Source organism: Acipenser ruthenus, chromosome 2 (assembly GCF_902713425.1).
Source record: "Acipenser ruthenus chromosome 2, fAciRut3.2 maternal haplotype, whole genome shotgun sequence".
Lineage (NCBI taxonomy): Eukaryota > Metazoa > Chordata > Actinopteri > Acipenseriformes > Acipenseridae > Acipenser > Acipenser ruthenus.
In genome coordinates, this window is record NC_081190.1 from 70401563 (window position 1) to 70424985 (window position 23423).

At 38.3% G+C, this 23423-nt stretch overlaps 1 protein-coding gene across 1 annotated transcript in view; it reads left to right on the forward strand.

Annotated features, from left to right (window-relative positions):
* The window catches only part of LOC117408535 (FRAS1-related extracellular matrix protein 1-like), a 60694-nt gene extending 40652 nt beyond the window's left edge, over positions 1-20042 (forward strand). Inside the window, exons 22-37 of the mRNA XM_059000101.1 lie at positions 338-479; positions 977-1172; positions 7369-7633; positions 8067-8481; positions 9583-9784; positions 10430-10574; positions 10985-11114; positions 11677-11749; positions 12178-12327; positions 12661-12893; positions 13545-13592; positions 14552-14722; positions 15116-15247; positions 15476-15591; positions 16618-16703; positions 17579-20042. Of these exons, the coding sequence (XP_058856084.1) occupies positions 338-479; positions 977-1172; positions 7369-7633; positions 8067-8481; positions 9583-9784; positions 10430-10574; positions 10985-11114; positions 11677-11749; positions 12178-12327; positions 12661-12893; positions 13545-13592; positions 14552-14722; positions 15116-15247; positions 15476-15591; positions 16618-16703; positions 17579-17781 (2707 nt within the window). The 3' untranslated portion in view covers positions 17782-20042. The remainder of the gene's footprint in view (positions 1-337; positions 480-976; positions 1173-7368; positions 7634-8066; positions 8482-9582; positions 9785-10429; positions 10575-10984; positions 11115-11676; positions 11750-12177; positions 12328-12660; positions 12894-13544; positions 13593-14551; positions 14723-15115; positions 15248-15475; positions 15592-16617; positions 16704-17578) is intronic.
* The last annotated feature ends 3381 nt before the right edge of the window (positions 20043-23423 follow it).

The following is a 23423-nucleotide window of genomic DNA, read 5'->3' on the forward strand; positions in this document are numbered from 1 at the left end:
CTTCTCTGTCTAGTTTGTAGTTCTTTTTGTGTTACTTAATAAATAATTGATTAATACTTAAAAAGCCAAGCTTATGAAGCCTTGCAGTCTTGTACATAAAGCTACGCTCACATGACAACACTATTCCCAGAATAGGGAAACGTTTCATCTAATGCTTTCATCAGTGTAATTATACCAAAAACGTTTGATAAAACTTTGGTCCACAAGACTAGGAACTTAATTATACAGTTGTTGGTCTACTTGAATTTTGTGTCTACTTGATTTGTAAATGTGTATAATATAATATTGTGTCTAGTAATGCTATATCTAAACAACTGCACTGTTTTGACTTGCTTAGGAACAATGGATTGGATGTGGGGATGGGAGAATCCAGGATTATTTCCAGTGCAACCCTCTCTGCAGAAGATAATGACTCTCCTGGCGAGCATCTCTACTTTGTGTTTGATGGCATTCCAAAGCAAGGAGTACTTCAGAGAAAGGTCAGTGAATGCTGAGAGCTACAGAAAGGGTGCAGTTTAAGGGTATAATTAAGATGATGTGAAGCTGTTTTCTAAGGGTTTTTCACACAACATTACTGTGGTCTTCAACCATTCCTGCAGATGATATCCTTAAGGAAAACTATTTGAGGTATTATTCAGATCTATATAGAAGGCAAACATATTTTTGTGTTTATGTATAGTTGTAGAAACTGTTATAAAAAATATTAACCTACTAATGAGTTAGCCCACTTTCACTAATATGACCATAAAGGTGGTATCAGGAGAAAAAAAATTAATAAGCTTTGTGAATTCGCCCCCTTGTTTTATTTGTACATATTGTCTTCAGCATTAATGTGCCTGCTAGCACAAGTGGGAAAAGCAAGTGTCAAGAACGAGGCAAAAAAAACTGTTACTGTTTCCATTTACATATATATATATATATATATTTAGTAGTTTTGTCACTATAGCAACAAGCCTATTTCTTATCGTTCTCTCAGGTAGGCTCTGACTGGGTTGCTGTCTCTGCTGGGATGAACTGCACTCAGGAGGACATTGATATGAACCTCCTGAGGTACACGCACACAGGAGCTGTAGGACTCCTAGGCCAGGATTCCTTCAGCTTTCATCTATGGGATGGGAGCAACCGGTCTCCAGCTCAGCACTTCTACATCACAGTCAAGGACATGGAGAAAGGTAGAAAAACATAACCTGTCTTTTAAATAGACTGGCATGGTCCTACTCAGCCTGCCCAGTGTGTGTATTGATACTGGTACTAAACTGATGCCTTCAGTCCTCTATTCAACTTAAAGAGTAAGTATCGGGTTCCGAAAAATACAGTCAGCACTCGGATATCCGTTACCCAGATACACGTCAGTTGTGTTTCACCGCCCTTGTATTAACAATAAAATCAATCCCCATTATATATATATATAACAAATTAATGCACTTATCCGTCACAGGTGATTCCAACTCCGTCACCAGTTTTCTGATACAAAGTCCATCTCTTCAAACAGCGCGCGGTTTTTTTTTAGTTTTTTTTTTGTGGTTACACAGCGCTTCACCCAGTTTCACATGACGAAAATGCAGCTGAAACAAAGCGAAGAGACAAGCTACAGTAATGTAACAGTTAATCATTAAACAGTTTTAGATACTGTGATGTATTTTTTTTTAATCTATGTTTTTGTGCATCTATGCATTTGCAAGTGAACTGTGACATTAGGGCCTTATCGAGCACTATATTCTGCAAGTTTGAATACTGACTTTGGATACTGTTTTAATTGTGGAAACTTTTTTTTTTTTAATCTTTTGCTAAGCATTACCTTTCATGGGTAACATTTAGATTTCATTTTGCTGTTTGGTCGTTATTAAACAAATGTGAGTTTAAATTATTAGTAAGTACACACGTTTTGATATTTTCAGAATCATATCGTTCTGAATTAAAATACTTCTGTTGAAAATATAGTACTGTACCAACAAACCCAATACAGTACATCTAAATGGAAGCCAACTTATTTTAAAACACCATACTTTCAGATATGTATTTTTGATATTGTATATTTTTTATGTTCCCTGAAAAACTGACAAAGGTTGGAATGGGCCAAAATGAAATAATCAGATATGCGTCACACGCAGTCACCGAAGTCAAAATGTTTTAGTGTTGGATATGTGAGTGCTGACTGTATAGCATTACACATCCCCACGTGTTCCTACAACTGTTTAAATAACTGTGGCAGGGCGATTGCCCTGCACAGGTGGGAATTAGTGTTGGTGTAATTTTATATGTGGAAATTGGTTTATTTTGTGTCTTTTTGGAGTTGATTTGTTTGATTTTAATAGATTATTTACAGACAGGGGCTTGATTGAGACTGCTTCCTGCTGGGTTTGGTTAAGAGGAGGGGCAGTGGATGATTGGCTGTGCCGGTCCTCAATCAGCATGTGGGACGGGTCTCGACCGAGTGTCCGTCAGTTTAAAAACATCCGGTGATGCTACAGAGGGGAATCTGCGTATACTCAGGAGGAGAGCGTCCGCTGTGCAGGAACGACAGCTGCGCAACCCTGAAACGACAAGCGGTGCTTGTGAAGACAATGCCCAGCCAAGGCCCTATGAAGCAGCAAGAGTCATCGTATGAATACCGGCTCATAAATTGGTTAGTTTAGGGCAGCGGTCCCCAACCTTTACTGACCCATGGGCAATAATATTAAAAATGTAACATGCTGCAGGCACCATCTTCCTAGATCACTCTGTCTTCATGAAGAAGCATCTTTAGAAAGCCAAATACAGGATATATGTACTGAAAACAACTTAACACTTGCTTTCTGTTTTAAAATGCACGTTTCTATTTTCTTGGCAACTACATTAGGGATCATGTTCTTCATGCTTCTTTGCTAGGCCAGGAAAGTGTGTGAGAACTCCCTTCTTGATCTGAGCACTCCACAATCTAAGCTTCCTTCGGAACGCATTCACTGATCCAATTATATCCTTCACGTGAAGCTCAAGGTTCGCGGTGTTCAGTTTAGAAGTCAAATCAGTAAGAAACGCTAAATCGGTGAGCCACTGTTGATCACTGAGCTCTTGGTAGTGTTCATTTCTTCCAAAAACATTTTTATTTCTGGAAGGAGTTCCTGAAAACACTCCAAAACTTTTCCCTTGCTGAGCCATCGCACTTCTGAATTCAAAATAAGGTCACTGTACTGTGCATCAAGTTCAGACAGCAGTGTCTTGATCAGTCTGTGTTGCAGTGCCCTGGCTCGGATTGAATTGACAATCTTTACAACTATGCTCATGACATGCTGAAAATTGAGTACTTTTGCGAACAAAGCCTGCAGATGGATGATGCAGTGATCGGGAGTGTCAGGGTCGTTTTTGCACATAGCAATGAAGCCGATCTTCTTTCCTAGCATTGCAGGTGCACCATCAGTTGTTATTGACACAAGTTTTTGCAGAGGGGCATCGATCTCCTGTAAAGAATGCTTAAAAGCCTGATAAATATCTTCACCGCGTGTTTTGTTTCAATGGTACAACAGCCAGTATGTCCTCTTTCACACTACAATCCCCAAAAACTGCATAACTGAGCCGTGTCGCATACATCTGTTGATTCGTCAACTTGTAGGCTGAAAAATTCGTAGCGCATTAAATCATGTTTTAGCATGCATGTCACATTTTTTGACATTGCTTCAGTCCTCCTTGTTACTGAATTTCCAGAGAGCTGAATATCTTTAATTGCAGACACAATTTCAGAATGGGTTTTAAAGTCTTGATACAAGGTTTCAGAAGCCACAAGCATGGCTTCCTTGATTGATGACCTCACCGTCTTCAAATGGTTTCTTGTTCTTTGCAAGAACATGCACAATTTTGAATGACGCAATCGTAGCTGCTTTAGACTTACTAACATTTCTTAAAAATAGATTGTTGAGAGATCAAGGCTGTCTTCAATTCTCTCACCTTTACTTTCCTTAAGTTACTAATCGGCGGGTACTCACATGCAAACGTTTTGTGGTGTGTGGTAAAATGTCGTTCAATGTTGCATCTCTTCGCCACACTGACATGTCCGTGACAAATTAAGCACACACACTTTCCGTGTGAAAGTTGTATGTGTACGTTCTTGCTCTCTTTTGTGGAGGACCTGTGTCAAGTTCGGCCATTATTAAAATGTAAAGCTCTCCGTACTTCTCTTTTGCGCGCAAGGAAATACAGTTCAGAAGCCGAAGAACCATTGTCATGGGAACGTGACGTAACACATTCCTAAAGCGGATTCTATAAATTGCCTGCTACTCAACTGGTACTGTGTAATGGGCAGGGAGGTAGGTAGGGATTATCATTATGTTGGGGACCATGGGTTGGGGACCACTGGTTTAGGGTAGAGTGATCCCAAGTGATGTACAGTGAGGGTTACATAGTGTAGCCGGTTCCTGGAGCGGGACACCTCATTATAAGACTAGCGCTCGCCCTGTGTGGCACCTTTTCTTTGTAGTTTTTGTACTGTGTTTTATTTTGCCTTTTGTACAGCTTGCTGTGTGTCCTCTGTGCTTTACCATCGCAGGTAACGTCACATGATCCCTTTGTTTATTTACTTTATTTTGTGAATAAATCCTGCGCGCCTGTGTTGGTGTTTCAATTCCACATCCCATGGCTCTGTACCAACACACGTGACACGAGCACCCTGTCACAATAAAGTACCTGTATTTGTTTCTTTTCAGTGTTACCATCCTGACAATTTTTTACACTAACTTTAAAGAATGTTTCAAAGTTCTTTTCAAAATGTGTAAGGATTGTTACCCACATTGTGAAACAGGTGACACAGCAATAATGATCAATGATGTATAGGGAACAGAAAAGCCATAGCACTTGTTATGTATTCTTTTTTTTTTTTTTTTTTAATCACTCTTCCTACAATGATATAGAGAACTGATCTCAAACCCCAGTGCATCAGAGCGATGAGAAGAGCTTTGAAACAGAGTTTAAAGTTATAAGTGTTATAAGTTATAAAGTTGTCAGGATGTTAATGAATGAAAAGAATGAAATAATGAAAAGAAAAATTACAGGTACGTTATTTAAACAGTTCTAGCGACACGTGGGGATGTCTAACCATAGGCGCCTAACCCATGTGGCAGAAGGGGCACTTTGAATAGGGGGGGGACACGCGACTATATATTCTTCCTCTACACTTTTTTCGTTCATTATATATTTATTATACCTTGTTGTGTTTTCCATTATTTTAAAATCTTTAAAATAAAATATAAAAATGGAAAAGTATTCAGAGGATGGGCCACATTTATAAACAATCACAATAAATTCTCCCGACACAAACATATTGATTTGACACAAGGTCTGCACCGTGGCTAATGTTAGCAAACAATAAGAAAAACGTTAAGTGAATGAAAAAAAAAGGTAAGGAAGATAGGGCCCATGAACAAGTTTAAGTTCAATTCCCACCAAAATCTTTATTTTTAGCTTAGATTAGGCAGTAGTAAATATATCAAGAAGTGGTATTTCAAAATTATACAAGCCTGATTTTATTTTAGTGAAAACGTTGGTGTGGCAAAGTGGCTAGTGAAGGGGAACAGGTGCAGCGGTGATGCGATGCAGGAGTGACAGGCAGACAACGGTATACAGTGGAAAAGGTGCTTTATTTATAATCCAGGTCCAGGGTGAGTGCAGTCCTGGGTGAGTGCAGTCGTGCTGGTGCTTAGTGCAAACACAAGTATTTTTTTGTGACGGTAGTGCAGTGGTGCTCCGGATTGTGCTGACCCTCGGCGACAGCTCCGGTGATGTGCTCTAACTGTCTGGTGATGTAAAAAACACAAACAATTACAACACAGACAAACACAACACAAAAACACGTAACACGTCTACAGCTCTTCTTTATTACTGAGAGCTCCTCTCTCAGTCCTTCTCTCTCTCTCGAGCTTTACCCAAACGAAGGAAAAGAACAGCGTTACCCTGGCACCTATATGTAATCCCGCATGATATCTAGGTAAACGGTTGCAGCTGCCTTATTACTTGCAGCTGCCCCTCGTTCACCTGTCAAATCAATATGGTCTTACAACAGAGTCTCGCTTCTTTCCAGGCTGACCCACTTCCCGGTCCCGGAAACCAACTGTTAGGCCAGCCCTTCCAGATACTTCTCCTCCCGTTCTTTAGCGCCCTCACAGGTCGGGAGGAAGATTTATCACCAGAACTCGTATTTCTGTCACAGTTGGTTACAATTATTTTTTCATTAAAAACTTGTAACTTAGTTGCTCTTTGCTGATATTAATGTTCAGCTTTCATATCGAAACGTGTGTACGTTTAATAATATATTATGTCCCTGAATGACAAAAAAATGTAGAAATGCTGATTGATAAAAAATGTGACTCAGTATTTACCAATGTAGCTCATGATATATCATCAACTCCATTGGTCCGGGGCAGGTAAATTTCACATACTTGGCGCATCAATTTGTATTTATTTATTTATTTTGGTGCCTAAGGATGCTGCCGAACACAACTGTACTCTTGTTAACGTACTATGAGCAATGTATGGTTGATCTGCAGTGCCTGTAATAATGTCATGAATAAGGTGTTTTAACCAATTAGCATTGCCGTGTGAGTGCGGGTGCTTATTGTTTCAACCTATCAGCACCAAGCGTTGCCTATAGAGATGGTTTCTGAAAATCTCATAGTAGCTGGATTCGCAGTGATAGCTGAGCTCAGCAATGTCTGATGACAAAACATGAAAAACATTCTCTAGCATCCAGCACTGGATTTAAAACAAAGACGAGCAAGGCATTTTTTAACTGTCAACATACATGTGTCGATTATCAATAAACAAGCCATATTATAACATATTTTAAACAAAGTTAGGCGCCCCAGTGTATAACACTATATTTTTGGGCACCTCGCTACTTACTGTTTAACAGCAGCTGTGAACCTGGACGAACCCACAGCAACAGTAATGTGGGATGTACTTGTGTGGTCACAGCCCAAAATGTTAAATGGACTATGCTAGCCTACCTAATAAATAGCACATATAAAAAGTACACATACTGTGCTAGAGCTCCAGTGAATGAGAGATTCATACATTATCCACCTAGCAAAGGAAGATCTTTTTTTTAATTATTATTTCAGTTAAGACATTAATTTCAGTTTAATTGGTGTCTTAATTAGAAAAAGCAAATCAGAATACATTTCACACCAGAATGAGTCATTGTGATCATACCTAACTGAAGTTTGCTTGGTGTTTGCTGTGCTGTGCTGGCACATCTATTTCATGTGAATCCCGCTTCCTAAAGTGGGAAACATTTACTGTGGGTCCCATATGCACTGATTACTGTAGCATTTTCCTGTGCAACAGAAACACTGCTGCGCTTTAATGAACTGTGCAGTGACCCTGTTTTATGCTTCCTTCCAGGAGACATTGCTGTTTTTGTTAAACCCCTCAAAATCTCCAAAGGAGAGCAGGTGATGTTGACCACTGATACTTTGCTTTCCGTGGATGGCACTGACAAGCCTGAAGAGCTGATGTATGTCATTACCTCTCCGCCTGCCGGTGGCCACATAGAGTATGTCAGCTACCCCGGGGTGCCCATCACCACTTTCAGCCAGATGGATATCGCTGCACAGACTGTCTGCTTTGTTCATGACAACAGAGCACATTCACTGAAGGAGGTGTTGAGGTAAGACTGCAGGGTATGTGCTTGGAATTTAAAGGCACTATCAAAATGAGAAGTATTACTGCCAAAATACTGTAAAGATAATAAGGTGTATTTATTTACATTGACACATATACACATTTTCAAAAGGGGCATACACACAACATTATTTAATAACCTACTTAAAGGTTTACTAGAAACCAGATCTTCAATTTGTTCCACATTTCAATAGTTTCACAGTAGTAGCACATCATAACACATCATACAGTTATATGCCTTGTTAAAAAGGACCAGGACTGGGACAGAGCCCCTGGCTGCTTTGAGAATGTTACATGGCTGACACAGGACTCAAACACCCTATAGTAATAGGTGTGCATTATCATTTCATTTCTGTAGATGGGGCGAGAAAAGAACACACACACATGCTGAAGGCATGCCTTGCCTCTCTCGTTGCCAGATTTGTCGTCAGCAACGGCCTGTCCACTCAGAATGGGACGATGGAGATTGCCGTGGAGACTGCTGACCGTGTCCTGCCTACGGTCTCCCGCAATACGGGCCTGCTGGTGCTGGAGGGCTCGATGATGGTGATTCCACCCGAGGCCCTGCAGCTCTCTGACCCGGACACCCCGGCACACAGCCTCACTTTCCAGCTGGCACAGCTCCCACGATACGGGCAGCTCTCCCGGCGCGGTGCCCCGCTGCTTCAGCACAGCTTCACCCAGCTCGATGTGAACAGCAGGGACCTGGCCTACAAACACACTGGAGGGGACTCCCAGATAGACCGCTTCAGCTTTGTGGCTTCTGACGGGACCAACCACGGTTTCCTCATTGACAGGGAAAAGCAGACAGAGCCAGTTTTCTTCACTATCCAGGTACTAGCACAAATCCATCATTTTAATGTAGCAATGTAACTGATTTATGTGCATTGTATCAGTAACGAGGTATTACAATGATTATAATCCATCCTGACCCTGTGTGCATTATAATTAGGGCTTCTGTTTTTTGGTTTTTATTAATTTCATTTTTGTGTAAATCTGGTTTTTATATACTGTATGAAATTTTTGTTTTCAGTTACTTTTCAAGATTCTTGGCGTTTTTTTTCTGTCACAATATGTATAGTATCTCAACAGCACTTGCACATTTCAGTTGTACCTTGTTTCCTTTGCTGTCTTCCATAACAAAATCCCTATGGTCACAGGCATATTCTTCTGGGGTTTTTGTATGTGTAGGCATTGTTTTACATTTTGCCACAATTTGCAATTCTGTTTTAAATTCCAAGAGTGTGTAAATACTTCCTACCGAACTGTAACATAGCTTTAAGTCTCGCAAGTGTGTACAGTCCTCCAATAGAAAGGTAGAAAGGTAGGAATTTGCTGCCACTCAGTAGTTGGGGTGGGTTTAAAGTATTCAGAATGAATCAATGAGAGGTAAAAGTCGGGAAGGAGGGACATTGCCCACCTGCACTGGGAAGTTATTTATTTATTTTTTTTAGGTTATTTTATTTATAATGTAAATAGTTTTTCATTTGGTTATTACTGTTTCCTAAAGTTTAAGAAATGATTTTGGGTCTCAATTATCAATAGTTCAAAGGGGAATGAAATCCAATTAACAGAAATCTTTTGGGTCACAAGAAATAATGCATTGAAGATAGTGTTTTATATTGTCAATTTCTGTATTTTTTAATATTAATGGTAAATAAACACAAATAAAAGATAGGATTCATATTATTGTCTGTGGTGTAATATCGGTTTCTGTAAAACCAATGACCGTTGGTAGTTGATTATAGCTTATAAACATTTAAATATAATATTATGGTTGCACATTTTGAGTAATTTATACAGTACATATCTATATAATATATTTACAAATTACACCTATAATTTATAGTCATGTAAATTCTGTATTTAAAGCAATGTAGCACCCAACCAGTCCCAAGCCACCAGTCCCCTGCTTATTTGCTTTTTGTCATCTAGGTAGAGCAACTAGACAAGTCTTCTCCTAGAATCGTTCACCTCCAGTGCGTATCAAAGGTGGAATTGTTGAAGGACGGCCGTTACGGGAGCTACATCTCCTCCAGAGACTTGAAAGCAACAGATGCCGATACCAAGGATGAGGAGATCATCTTCCAGATACTACGGCCTCCTGATTTTGGTTACCTGGAAAACGCGACAACAGGTAAGTGACAAGAGGTTGCAACAGGAAAACCCACCTCTCCTCATCATCTGTTATCACAGAAACTAACCATTAACGAGGGGCTCCCGAGTGGTGCATCCGGTAAAGGCGCTCCGCATGGAGTGCAGGATGCTCTCTATAGCCTGGACGTCGCCGGTTCGAGTCCAGGCTATTCCACAATTGGCCAAGCGTCGCCCGGGGGGAGGGAGGGTTAGGTCGGCCAGGATGTCCTCAGCTCACCTCGCACCAGCGACCCCTGTAGTCTGGCCGGGCGCCTGCGTGCTTGCCTGTAAGCTGCCCGAGAGCTGTGTTGTCCTCTGACGCTGTAGCTCCTGGGTGGCTGCATGGTGAGTCTGCAGTGTGAAAAAAAGAGGTCGGCTGACGGCACATGTTTCGGAGGACAGTGTGTGTTTGTCTTCGCCCTCCCGAGTCAGCGCAGGGGTGGTAGCGGTGAGCTGAGCTTAAAAAATAATTGGCCATTCTAAATTGGGAGAAAATAATAAAAATAATTGGCAACGACTAAATTTATATATAAAAAAAAACAACTAACCATTAACAAATTAAGAATGATATAAATGAGTTTCATAAAGGAAGTATGATGAAATATTAAGAAGTGTGACAGTAATTTTAAGTGTTATTGGTTTCAAGGAGACTTTGTTCGACAGAGGTTTACTCAGAAGGATTTAAACAGAAGACATATTCTTTATGTCATCAATCCATCTCTGGAGGCCCTGTCTGACAGCCTGGAGTTTTTGGTCTCAGACCCAACAGGAAATACTGGAATTCCACAAATGTAAGACACTTTCATTTTTATTTATTTATTTATTTATTTATTAATCAAAATGAAAATTACCAAACAATCACTTACGATTGGCTTTTGAGCCCATTTGCAGGCAGTCACCAATAGAGATTCCAGGTAGTATTCGTCCAGGACAGAGTAAGCAAACACTGTTACTGCTTGTGTTATCCCTGCTCCGTGGACAAAGAGACTTCAGTCTACAACGTTTTAAGAGCAATAAAACTAACATAAATTTAATTTAAAATCACATTATCATCGTGTTGTTGCTGCAGTATGAAGGCAGGTTTTGGAGGCTAGGTGGACGGCATCCTAAAATTAGTATGTTTAACTAATTATTAACAATAATAAAATATACATTGTATATTCTTTTTTGTTCACATTAAATTCTACTGAATTTTCTGCAGGCTTGAACTGAAGTGGTCTCGAATCGAGTTCTCCCAGTCTGAGTATGTGGTGTGTGAAGATGTAGGGACACTTTCATTGCCAATCACTAGAGAGGGCTATGCGATGGAGTCTTCTTTCATTGGAATCAAGGTAAATGCTAATCCTAGTTGTCTTACAGTTCAAGAGAATAAATCTTTTCAATTCAGTGCAATTTGTTATCTTAATGCAAAACTAATGTGACAACTAATTGATATTTGCATCAACATACAATTGAAATGAGCTTCATAATTGCTTAGCATTAATTTTACAGGTAAAATAAACAGTGCTTGACAAAGACACACAATATAAAATAAGAGGCCTCCATGAAATGAATGTAAATTCGAAGCGGTTACTTTATAAAAATGTACATTACCTTCAGATTCTTACAGAAATTGCACGGCGAATGCAGACAGTGTGACTCTTCCTCTAGTGGATAACTAGTGTAACTACAGGTTATCATTAACAAGAGCAATCATATCCACAGATATAACTTTCCATCTTGACTTCAGAGATCTCAACTTCAATTAAATTTGCTTACACTTATTGTAATTTTCACATAGCTCACGTACAGGCCTTAAACACATTGCAAGCATGGCTGTATGTACTGTAAATGGGCAGAGAAAATAAAGCTTCTTGTTTGTTAATCTTGTTGTGTTTATATTTTATTATTTAGGTCAATGAGATCTCTGCTTCTGTCGGGAAGGATTTTACTCTCAGCCCCTCCAGTTTGATCCAGTTTGATCCTGGTATGTTATTAATGTGTTTCACTTTCATTTCTAGAGTAGATTTGTCAAATACCGGACTGGATCTGGGAGGCAAAGTCAGCAAAAGAGTCTTTCTTCTTAGGCGCCTGCTGAGCTCAGAGTGGACTCCTGCAGGGCTGGCCTTTGTTCTCCAGCTTGCCAACATGGGTGTAAAGAGTCAATTGGCTTGGCAGTGGGATTGGTCTGTTTAGATGTTCATTCAAAGATGTTCCTTCAAATGTCATACAAATCTAAAAAAAAGTCTTTGAATTTTAAGATAATCTGCTGCTGCAATCTAGCAGATTCTCCCACGATAAACACAGAAAGTGCTGACAGGTGTCATTTACAGTGACCTCCAGTGTCTTTTTATCTATACAGGTACTGCTGGGATGATGTGGCTGAGAGTCAATGTATTTTTCTTTCATTCCCAGGGGTTTCGACCAGGACTTGGAACATAGGGATTACAAGTCACAGACTGGAAGAAGCTGAGGAGGTGTTTGAGGTGGTTCTCAACTCCCCTGTTAACACTGTGCTAGGAAGCAAGACGAAATTAGTGGTGAGAATCACTGACTCAAGGAAAGGTATGAATTGATGTGAAGACACCTGTGAAATCACTCGTACTGCAACCGTCTGTGCTCGGTATAGAGGACGATGGGGTTTCTATGCAGTTGATTGAAACAGTGACAGATCTAAATACCACCATATTTTATCCTATATTTTTAGATAGTGTAATTCATTTCCATTATGTACTGTAGTTCAGCACAATCAGCCATCTTTATTTAGGGAGAAATAAAATAATCAGAAATGTATTTTAATTTGGAAGTACTGTACTTTTTGGAGCTGGGTTATAGGGTAACAATAAAATCAGTATGTGAATGTGTTTTGAACCAGTGGATCTTGTTTTTTGCACACAGGTCAGTGTAGTAACAGTAAAAACACTGGCCAGGTCCCAGCTGTCCCTCGACTAAGAGGTCAGCCGTCCCCAGTCACTGCTGAGTATCCTCCCCCCAGCCATGGTGTAATCCAAGTGGAGAAAATCTCACTTACCCCTGTAGAGGGCACTGGGTGGACAAGAGGCGATGTATCACAGGAATACAACCCACCTCCACCAAAGAAAAGACTCAGGGTCATTGGAAATGGGAAAACGGTAAGGAACTAACAACAATTGATGGCATTAAGCATAATGTGTGTGTTTTTCAAAAACGTTTTGGGTGACTGCAAAAGTTAACAATTCCTACTGTATTTCAGGATGAGATATTCTTTTATAAAAATGGTCAAAATCAATATAACGATTGTATTTTTTAGGTAAACATGGGGGTGGGGAGATATTGAGTATGAACTGGGAAATGTTCAAGATATTAATAAAGCTGTAGAAGCTTGCATATTTCTAAAATTGGACTGTGAGGAAACCAGAATGTACATGTTTATGCTGTTTTATCAACCATAACTTCAAATACTCACAGCTTTTAAGAAAAAATGGTAAAACCTGTAATATAATATTACAACAAATGCATTATTTAAGCCTACATCTAATTCCACCAGCTGTTGCTAATGAATTATAATGGATTTTGTTGTTGTTTGAGAGGGCCAAATTGTGGGTGAAAATTGATTAAAAATAATAATAATAATAACTTTTGATAAAACGAGGAATTTTGGAGTACTATATTAGTAAAGACCATAGCTTTTAAGTTAAAAAAAGTTATATTTACTCAACTTAATTCACCTGGAAATGATTACAAATGTTTTCTTTGACTCCATTATTTAGCATCTTCCTGAAGTACTTCTTTCTTCCTAACAGGTCCATCCTTCATATGTTGAACGAAATGGGACAGATGTAGTGTTTACAGTAAGTTAATTTCATTGGGTTATACTATTTTTATATATTATTCATGATCATGGCTAAAGGTTAATTCTAATTACTGCAAATTTTCCATGCCCTGTCTGAGGGCATTATTGTCTTTAAAGATACATTACAATGTACAATACAAAACCATATTTAAATTAGATCGGGGTTCAACACAATTAACTAAAACATTAATCATCAGGTGTTTTAAATAAAGAGTTAAAAATAAAATACAATCTAAAATTAAAATAGAAGATTTTCTTGCTTTGGCCCATATTTTTATTCACACATCATGGGTCATAAATTAGCTGGAAATTCATCTTTCATTTTGCAGTGCTCATAAGAACATAAGAGCATTTAAAAAAGCACGAACAAGAGAAGGCCATTTAGCCCATCTAAGCTTGTTCGGTTCCTAGTAGCTGATTCATCTCAGAACGTTGTGAATGTTATGTTCAGGGTTCCTCTGTTTAGTTAATAAATTGAAGCTACGCCTTTAAGGAGTGTCGTGAGATTCAGGAGACTGTCGTAAGCCAGGTTGTTAGTGTTTTCCGGTCGAATGGAGATAGAGAGAGACGGCTAAGAGAGTGTATGAAAAACAACAATAAAGTGCAGTTACAGTTTACAGTTATAACTGACTCCTGTGTTTTCACTATATCACAGTGAAGTTGGCCAGGAGAAAGAAAATGTATCTTATGAGCATCTTACTGTATCCAGATCATGCTCATTCCTGCAGCAATGTCGGTGCTCTGATTGCAATATATGGATTGTTGTGGGAACAGTAAACAAGCATTGTTGCAGATGTGCACATAGATCTGAAGGCACATTCTGAAATATATTTGCAACCAAGATCATTTCTGCTGCCCCCAAGTAACTATTCCTGTATTATTGTCTCGTCTCACTTAATTCACTATCATCGCTCTAACTGTATTGTCCTCCCTTGAATGCTTCCTCTTTGTATTCAGTACCATGGGATCATGTCGCTCAGAGTGGAGGATGATAGCTCTCCATCTAACTCTGGCAAAAGAGCCAAGGTACTGGTTACCAGTAGAGGGCAGCAGAGGTATCCTGTTGGTTCTCCTAGATCCACTGAGCTCCTGCATTCTGACAGAGCCACTGTCCACTCCACAAAACAGGTACTGAAATACAAGTAATTTTAAGCATGAATGAAACTGCAAAATCTACTCCTATACTTTGCATTACTTCTGTATTGCAAACTCTTATTATCATGCCTTACCAAATCCTTTATGGTAATCGTCTTGTACTAAGGGACAGTGGTCACACAATGGCAGCTACATTGGTCTGAGCCTTTGTTAGACTGGTACCACAGAGGTAATCTTTTCATATTTTGACATTAAAATGTTATCACAATAGTACAAATAAACAAATACACACATCAAGTGTAGTTACTTATGGACAGTGGCGTATCAAGGATATTTTGAACTTGGTAAAAGCGATTTTAGAACAGAAATGTATTACTGATTACACTCTGGCACACAGAGTAAAGCTGATTTGGGATTTCTTTGTAGGATGACTACAGCAGATCCTTTCCTAAGCCCTGCACACCTGACCTGAAACGCCTTCTTCATTTTGACCAAAGTGCCCAAAAACTGTTTCATTGTGATGGGATTTCTTGGAAACCATGGAAGCCAACCAGTGATGTAATTCCCTTTCTGCATTAAATGACTATGTCTTGCCTTCTTGTTGCCTTCTTTTCATACACCATGGAAACATGCTTCATGAACAGCTTGACAGATTATTCAATTGAGATGATTAGTTAAATTAAACTGATGGGATTGTTTTTAGTTTAAAAAAAATATGGGGCAGTTCATTCTCATGCATTCCCCTAGAAATACTACTTAGAGAAATTGACTTTTCTTTCATTTCAGGACATCAATGCTAAAAAATGTCCTCCTGGATGGATCTACCATGGAACCCATTGCTACTACATCAGCACTGACCACAAATCAACATGGAATTCAGCTGCAAGAGCTTGCAAGGAAATGTAAAGGCAACATTGCATTGCTCATGCAAATAATATAATATATGCATCTGAAAATCTGATACTCTTGGTTTGTTCCTTGATTGTGTATTATATTATCCCCACTGGCAGATGTATATCTCCAGCAACAGAGATGCAATAGCACTGTTTTTAATTCATGAGTATCAGAATCAGGGTCATGGTGCCCTACATATTTCTGGCTAGTGATTGTTTGGTTAATGGTTTTATCATACTTAGATGTTTTACATACCTTCAAAACTGCTTATCAAATTGTGTTGAAACAGTGTATCATGGGAACAGTTTGCCTGATTTTGATCAATCTTTGCATGGACATTTGTTGTATTAAGTTATTGAATATATTGGCATGTAATGCAGGACCCAGCATTGTACAAAAGCATACAATTCATGGTAACTCATTATTTTAATGGAAACTATGTTATGTTTCTGAAAGGAGGATCCGCCTCTAATCACATACGCAATCAGAATGTTCCTATAAAGAGTCCTTTGCCCATGCCTCCTTGTTGTTTCTTTGTTTGGTTCTCCTCCCCTGCCTCCACCTTGCAATGTGCCTTGTCCAGGGTGCCTCTTGCTGCCCACTGACTGTAAGCTGCCATAAATCATCAAAGTGCCACTTGCCCTGCTGCTGGCAATAGCTATCATACTCATGCATCCACCTCAGCAGCTCAGCCAGCTCACGAGGGGAGGTAACGTCGCCCAAAGTGCCACTTGCCTTGCCGCTGGCAATAACTGCTTATAATCATTATAAACACTTCAGCATTACATGGGGAAGGTGGTCCAGAGTGCTACTGGTCCTGCCGCTGGCATGACTGTCATTAATCAATAACCGTTACATCCGTCAGCCAGTATACTGGCAGCTCTAGAGCTCAATGGACAAGGATACGGGCCAAAAATTATATTACGTTCTCTTGGTCCTTCTGTCAAACGCAATAAAGATTCTGTCAAATCAATCTTTGGTGGAGGTCTCCTGCCTGAATTAGTAAACTTTATTTTCTGTTTATCTTTGGACAGACATCGTGGCAATCTGGTTAGTGTCCTCTCAAAACCTGATATGACGTGGCTGTGGGATTTCAGCGGAAGGAAGCCATTTTGGATTGGTATGAATTTCAGAAAATAGAGTAGAGTGTAATAGATATTGTGTCAGTCGGAACATTATTATGAAACCAAAACATTTTTCTGAAAGATGCTGTCATGCATTAAAATTCACGAGATCCCATCCATAATTTATTTGCTGCCAATTTCAGCATTTTATGAGCAGAAAAATGGCTTGCATAAGCAGTGACAAAGTGAGCCACTTTCGAACCCAGGCATCCAGTGGTAATCACCTAGTTCATTAAAGGGATACTTTTATAGCTTCAACATTTTGCTGATATTTACATTTTGTACCTGTTTAATACCCTATCATGTGTGTGCTCTATCAGTCTGTATTGCTGTATTTGCTGACATCATCAGGCTTATAGCAAAAATGGCCTTTTTCAACCAATTCTAATGAATAACTGCTGTGAAGAAGTTTTAGAAATGACCACTAGGAGTGTGCAGCTGTATTTTATTCTCACGTGACAACACTGAGGCAGTATATGGAAAATCTCATCAAAAATGTGAGGGGACAGAAATTATAGCTGCACACCCGTGGTCATTTTTAACCACCTCAGTTCAGAAATTCTTCTCTTGAAAGCTGTTGAAAAAGGACATATTTTGCTGGAAAAGCTTGTAAAATATGTTTAAATATGGTGTAAGCTGAAAACAAACCCAGCATACAATGATAGAGAACACACTGCATCATCTAATCCCTAAAATGTATGTTTTTACAAGTGGTTTGTAACTGAAATATAAGAGATTATATAACCACCTATCAAAACATAATAAAGACTGTTATTGAGAATTATTTGAATGAATACAATGTCCAGGAGTTGGCACCAATAAGATGAATTGTGGGTAATATCAATAATGAATGCTTTCACGTATCCCACAGGCCTGAATGACAGAGTGAAGGCAGGGAAATGGGAGTGGCTTGGTGGAGAGCCAGTGTCCTTCACAAACTGGAGGAAAGGACCCCCACGGGCATCAAGGAAGGCTGGAAAGAACTGTGTGTTAGTGCAGAGAAGAGGGAAGTGGCAAGTGAAAGATTGCAGAAAAGGAAAAAGTCATAACTATGTCTGCTATGTGAAAACATGAGGAAACCTGACCATCTGTGAGACACAAAAAGAAGGACATTAAGTATACAATACAGGTTTCTAGTATAAAACGTGAAGGTTTGTTAATAAAACAGGCACCCCTTTAAGTTATTGGGTTATCTGTGATTATTGTTATAAACTGTATGATATTTTGAATGGGGTTACTAATTCTGTACTCAAAGAAGAACCTTCTTTCGGTCTGTAATTTGAATACTTTTTGTACTGTGTATAGCAGTATCCATAAGTGTCCAGTGCCACCCTTTAGAAAAAGGAAATGGGTTTATACTTTATTTAATGGTCTGCTTGGTTAAAGGTAACTAGAATATTTTGTTATAAAATAACAACTGCTTATTGTACATATTTTATTCTACATGTATTTATTTTTAATCAAGCACACAATGCTAAAAGAAGAGCTTTGTGTAACTAGTGTGTTTGTATGCTGGTGATTCTGGTGCCTTCATAACTGTTATAACCTGGTGTCAAGGGTGACTGTCCAGTCCTGCTTTAGGTTTTGTGATTTAAAAGCATTGCAAGTTACAACAACAGAAATTTTAAAATACTTTGCAGTTGAGGGCATTTATGATGTACTAACAGTGCATTTAGTAAACAGCTCTGCTATTCATAAAGGACATGACAAGAATGAGATAGAAACAAAATAAACTTCATTTCACAATAAACAAATATGTCACATTTGTAATTGCACATGCATACCTATCATCTTACAAAGTTGTACTGAAACACTGGTTTTATCCTTATGATGACTACAACTGTTGTGATAAATTAATTCAATCTGATAATTCTGGTCTGTCAAACATCATAATGTTACTTAACACAAGAAATATAAATAGTGTTTTCACCAGAGTGGTTACTGTAGTTCAGGGGTCTCCAACACTGGTCTTGGAGAGCCCCAATCCTGCAGGTTTTTTAGGTGTCTTTAGGTCAGCAATGGCTAAAGATCAAGAACACATGTTTGTCTTGACTAATTAAGCCAATAATTCGTTCAATTAAGTAACTGAGAGCTTGGTTGAAACGAAAACCAGAAGACCCTGTAGCTCTTCAGGATCAGGATTGGAGACCCCTGGTATAGACCATTTGTTTTGACAATATATTACAAAGGTATGTATGTAATTGAATTATGGTAATTTATTAAGTTTTAATGCTTGGTATCAAAGGACCATGGTAAGTTTCCAAAGAAGTTTTTCTACTACAAATCTAGAATGGTGAAGGACCCAGAACAGTCCATAAAGATAGTATCCGGATCTGCATATGCATTGTCATGGCACCTAAAGACATTGAGTGGCTGGACTATGACTATGTTGTTTGGTCGTTAAGCAGAGCTCTGTTCTCTATCTGGTCCACCTCTGGAACAGACACTATTTCACATTGGAAGTGGACAAATCTCTTTGGAAACTTACCATGGTCCTTTTGCCAGATCATCCTTTTTGACTGGAAATGTAGATTAGCATTGTCCCATAGGCTTGATATTATACACAGGGTATATGAGAATGCTTAATGTCAATGTTAAAAAAACAAAAGGGAAGAGAAAAACAGGACAGGACAGTGTGATGTCCGATTTGCAGATAAACTGCAAATACTGCATGCCTCAGTACATAATAACACACAATATCAAACAAGTGAGGATGGCTCACTAACAAATGAGTGGCAAAGACACATTTCTCATTGAATGCCATCCTCATTCATGTCACAAGACATTACCTAAACCAGATGGCTCATGAAGATGTGCTTTTTTATCTCTGAATTTAAAAAATAATAATACAGCTTTTTTGTCATTTTTAATGCCTATTCTTGCTGCCTTTCTAATGTTACTAGGACCCAATAAAAATTAAATGTGTACATTATCTCAACAATACTATCCTATGGCAGTATACTGTGGTTAAAGAAACTGAATATGTAAAATATTTGTTAGAACCGGGTATTTCCAGAGCAATTGTTTGTTTAAATGATATTGCCTTTAAATTTTTCTCTTAGAAACTGAACATGGTGCTAAATTAATAACATTTTCATCAGGTTTTGCCAGAGATGATGTTCCCAGTTTACTAAGCGTTTGCTTGTAAGGTTAATTTGTAAATTGTTTCTTATCAAATGGGGTAAACTTTGCTGCGCAGCAAAACTACTGGCTTAATGTCTGTTATATGTGTTTGTCCATTTATCAAAGTTGTATGTTACTTTTATATTACAGTTATGTACTGTATTAATGTTTAAGAATGTAATAGAAATGTAATTAAACCTAAAATATTTTAAGATGTGTTAATATTGTTTTTATATACATTTTTCTTACTAGTTTCTGGTGTTTTTTTTATGTAATAGGTAAAGTAGTTTAAAGTAGTCAAATGAACAGTCACTTATAAATTTGATTATATACATACGTAAGCTAATGATAACCCTTCATTAGATTAGAGGGAGACAACCTAACTTTAATCATGCAATATGTATTTGTACTTAAGGACCAGGGAAAAGTTAGGCTTTATGGTCTTTTAGGGTATAATATATATATATATATATATATATATATATATATATATATATATATACACTGCCTTGCGAAAGTATTCGGCCCCCTTGAACTTTGCGACCTTTTGCCACATTTCAGGCTTCAAACATAAAGATATGAAACTGTAATTTTTTGTGAAGAATCAACAACAAGTGGGACACAATCATGAAGTAGAACGAAATTTATTGGATATTTCAAACTTTTTTAACAAATAAAAAACTGAAAAATTGGGCGTGCAAAATTATTCAGCCCCTTTACTTTCAGTGCAGCAAACTCTCTCCAGAAGTTCAGTGAGGATCTCTGAATGATCCAATGTTGACCTAAATGACTAATGATGATAAATAGAATCCACCTGTGTGTAATCAAGTCTCCGTATAAATGCACCTGCACTGTGATAGTCTCAGAGGTCCGTTTAAAGCGCAGAGAGCATCATGAAGAACAAGGAACACACCAGGCAGGTCCGAGATACTGTTGTGGAGAAGTTTTTGGATACAAAAAGATTTCCCAAGCTTTAAACATCCCAAGGAGCACTATGCAAGCGATAATATTGAAATGGAAGGAGTATCAGACCACTGCAAATCTACCAAGACCTGGCCGTCCCTCTAAACTTTCAGCTCATACAAGGAGAAGACTGATCAGAGATGCAGCCAAGAGGCCCATGATCACTCTGGATGAACTGCAGAGATCTACAGCTGAGGTGGGAGACTCTGTCCATAGGACAACAATCAGTCGTATACTGCACAAATCTGGCCTTTATGGAAGAGTGGCAAGAAGAAAGCCATTTCTTAAAGATATCCATAAAAAGTGTCGTTTACAGTTTGCCACAAGCCACCTGGGAGACACACCAAACATGTGGAAGAAGGTGCTCTGGTCAGATGAAACCAAAATCGAACTTTTTGGCAACAATGCAAAACGTTATGTTTGGCGTAAAAGCAACACAGCTCATCACCCTGAACACACCATCCCCACTGTCAAACATGGTGGTGGCAGCATCATGGTTTGGGCCTGCTTTTCTTCAGCAGGGACAGGGAAGATGGTTAAAATTGATGGGAAGATGGATGGAGCCAAATACAGGACCATTCTGGAAGAAAACCTGATGGAGTCTGCAAAAGACCTGAGACTGGGACGGAGATTTGTCTTCCAACAAGACAATGATCCAAAACATAAAGCAAAATCTACAATGGAATGGTTCACAAATAAACATATCCAGGTGTTAGAATGGCCAAGTCAAAGTCCAGACCTGAATCCAATCGAGAATCTGTGGAAAGAACTGAAAACTGCTGTTCACAAATGCTCTCCATCCAACCTCACTGAGCTCGAGCTGTTTTGCAAGGAGGAATGGGCAAAAATTTCAGTCTCTCGATGTGCAAAACTGATAGAGACATACCCCAAGCGACTTACAGCTGTAATCGCAGCAAAAGGTGGCGCTACAAAGTATTAACTTAAGGGGGCTGAATAATTTTGCACACCCAATTTTTCAGTTTTTTATTTGTTAAAAAAGTTTGAAATATCCAATAAATTTCGTTCCACTTCATGATAGTGTCCCACTTGTTGTTGATTCTTCACAAAAAATTACAGTTTCATATCTTTATGTTTGAAGCCTGAAATGTGGCAAAAGGTCGCAAAGTTCAAGGGGGCCGAATACTTTCGCAAGGCACTGTATATATATATATATATATATATATATATATATATATATATATATATATATATATATAATGTAATTCAATTTGGATTGAACGATAAGCTTGTGGGTTTAGTCTATGGAATAAACTGTTTATTCCATAGGTTCCCAATAGAACAAAAATAAATAAAATCAGTCAAAAAAATAAAATATAAATAAAATATAATCACCCAATAATATACCAAGAAGAGACATATATTATTGTGATGCTAATATTTTTTATCCATGTTTTTTTTTTTTCTTAAATAGAGAAATGTCTGTTTTCCCTTTATCTTGTATTTTCAATTTTGTGCTTTTAAAAAAATGTTTCACTGAATGAATCTGTTATTGGTATGAATCTTGCTGAGTTCCCATCATTCCATGCTTGAATTTCCATGTCTTTATTTAAAATGTACTTTGCTATAAGTTGCATGCACAGGATATTTTTTTATATATATATATATATATATATATATATATATAAAAGCTTGAGGAAAGCAGAATATACTGAATGCAATTATTTCCCAGACCTTAATGTTGTAATATATAATAAAGAAATTCTCCAAAATAGACAATAGAGACAGACCCAGGCTGTCGGTGTCTACCAAAGGGTTGATGGAAACTTAATAGTATAGGGAGTATAAGAAACAATCAAAGTACACATATGTATTTATGAATCACTATTCCACACTGCAAGAAGTTAAATGTCCTTCTATTCCTAGCTGTTTTTGTCTATATATACACACAACAGAATAATACAAGTCCACTGGTTGCTTGTGAAACACATGATTTCCTATAGCTCATGAACATAAATATTCTTACCCTAAACCTGCATTTGCACATTTAAAACCCATTGAGTCTGTCTGTCTGATGAATTAGGACAGAGACTCAAATGACCCCATACAATCCCAAAAAATAAATAAATAAACTTGATTGATTGACATGGGGCTCAGATGTGCTATGTGGAGACTGTTACTGGCTGTTTGGGATTTTGTGACATGGGGCTGTGGTTTCCTAAAATATATTGTTGTGTTCCCTTTTAAAATTGGTTACAACATTTACATTTAAGGTACAGCAATTTGTTTGTTTAGTTCTGTTATGTCTTTTGTACTAAAAGACACAACAAAATGATCTGCTTACAGTTAAAGTTGTTTTTTCTTATCACCACCCAATCGAAGTACCCCCCCCCCTCCCCCAAAAAGTATTTATTTAAATTTGATAGAAAGTGTGATTTTCTGTTTGTTGTTTGAAAGCGTCACATTTGTGTGTATTCCCCACTGGAATGTCTTCTAAATTGTAACACAGTATACTGTCAATGTTCTTCTCCTTTAATTAGTATGCTACAACAAAGAAACCACATCCATTTGCTTCAGACTAGCAATTAATGCCTTTAGCCTAAGAAAATACTTTAGCATCCTGCTGTTAAATAGGGGCTGCTTATGTAACATCTTATTGGCTGGTGTAACTA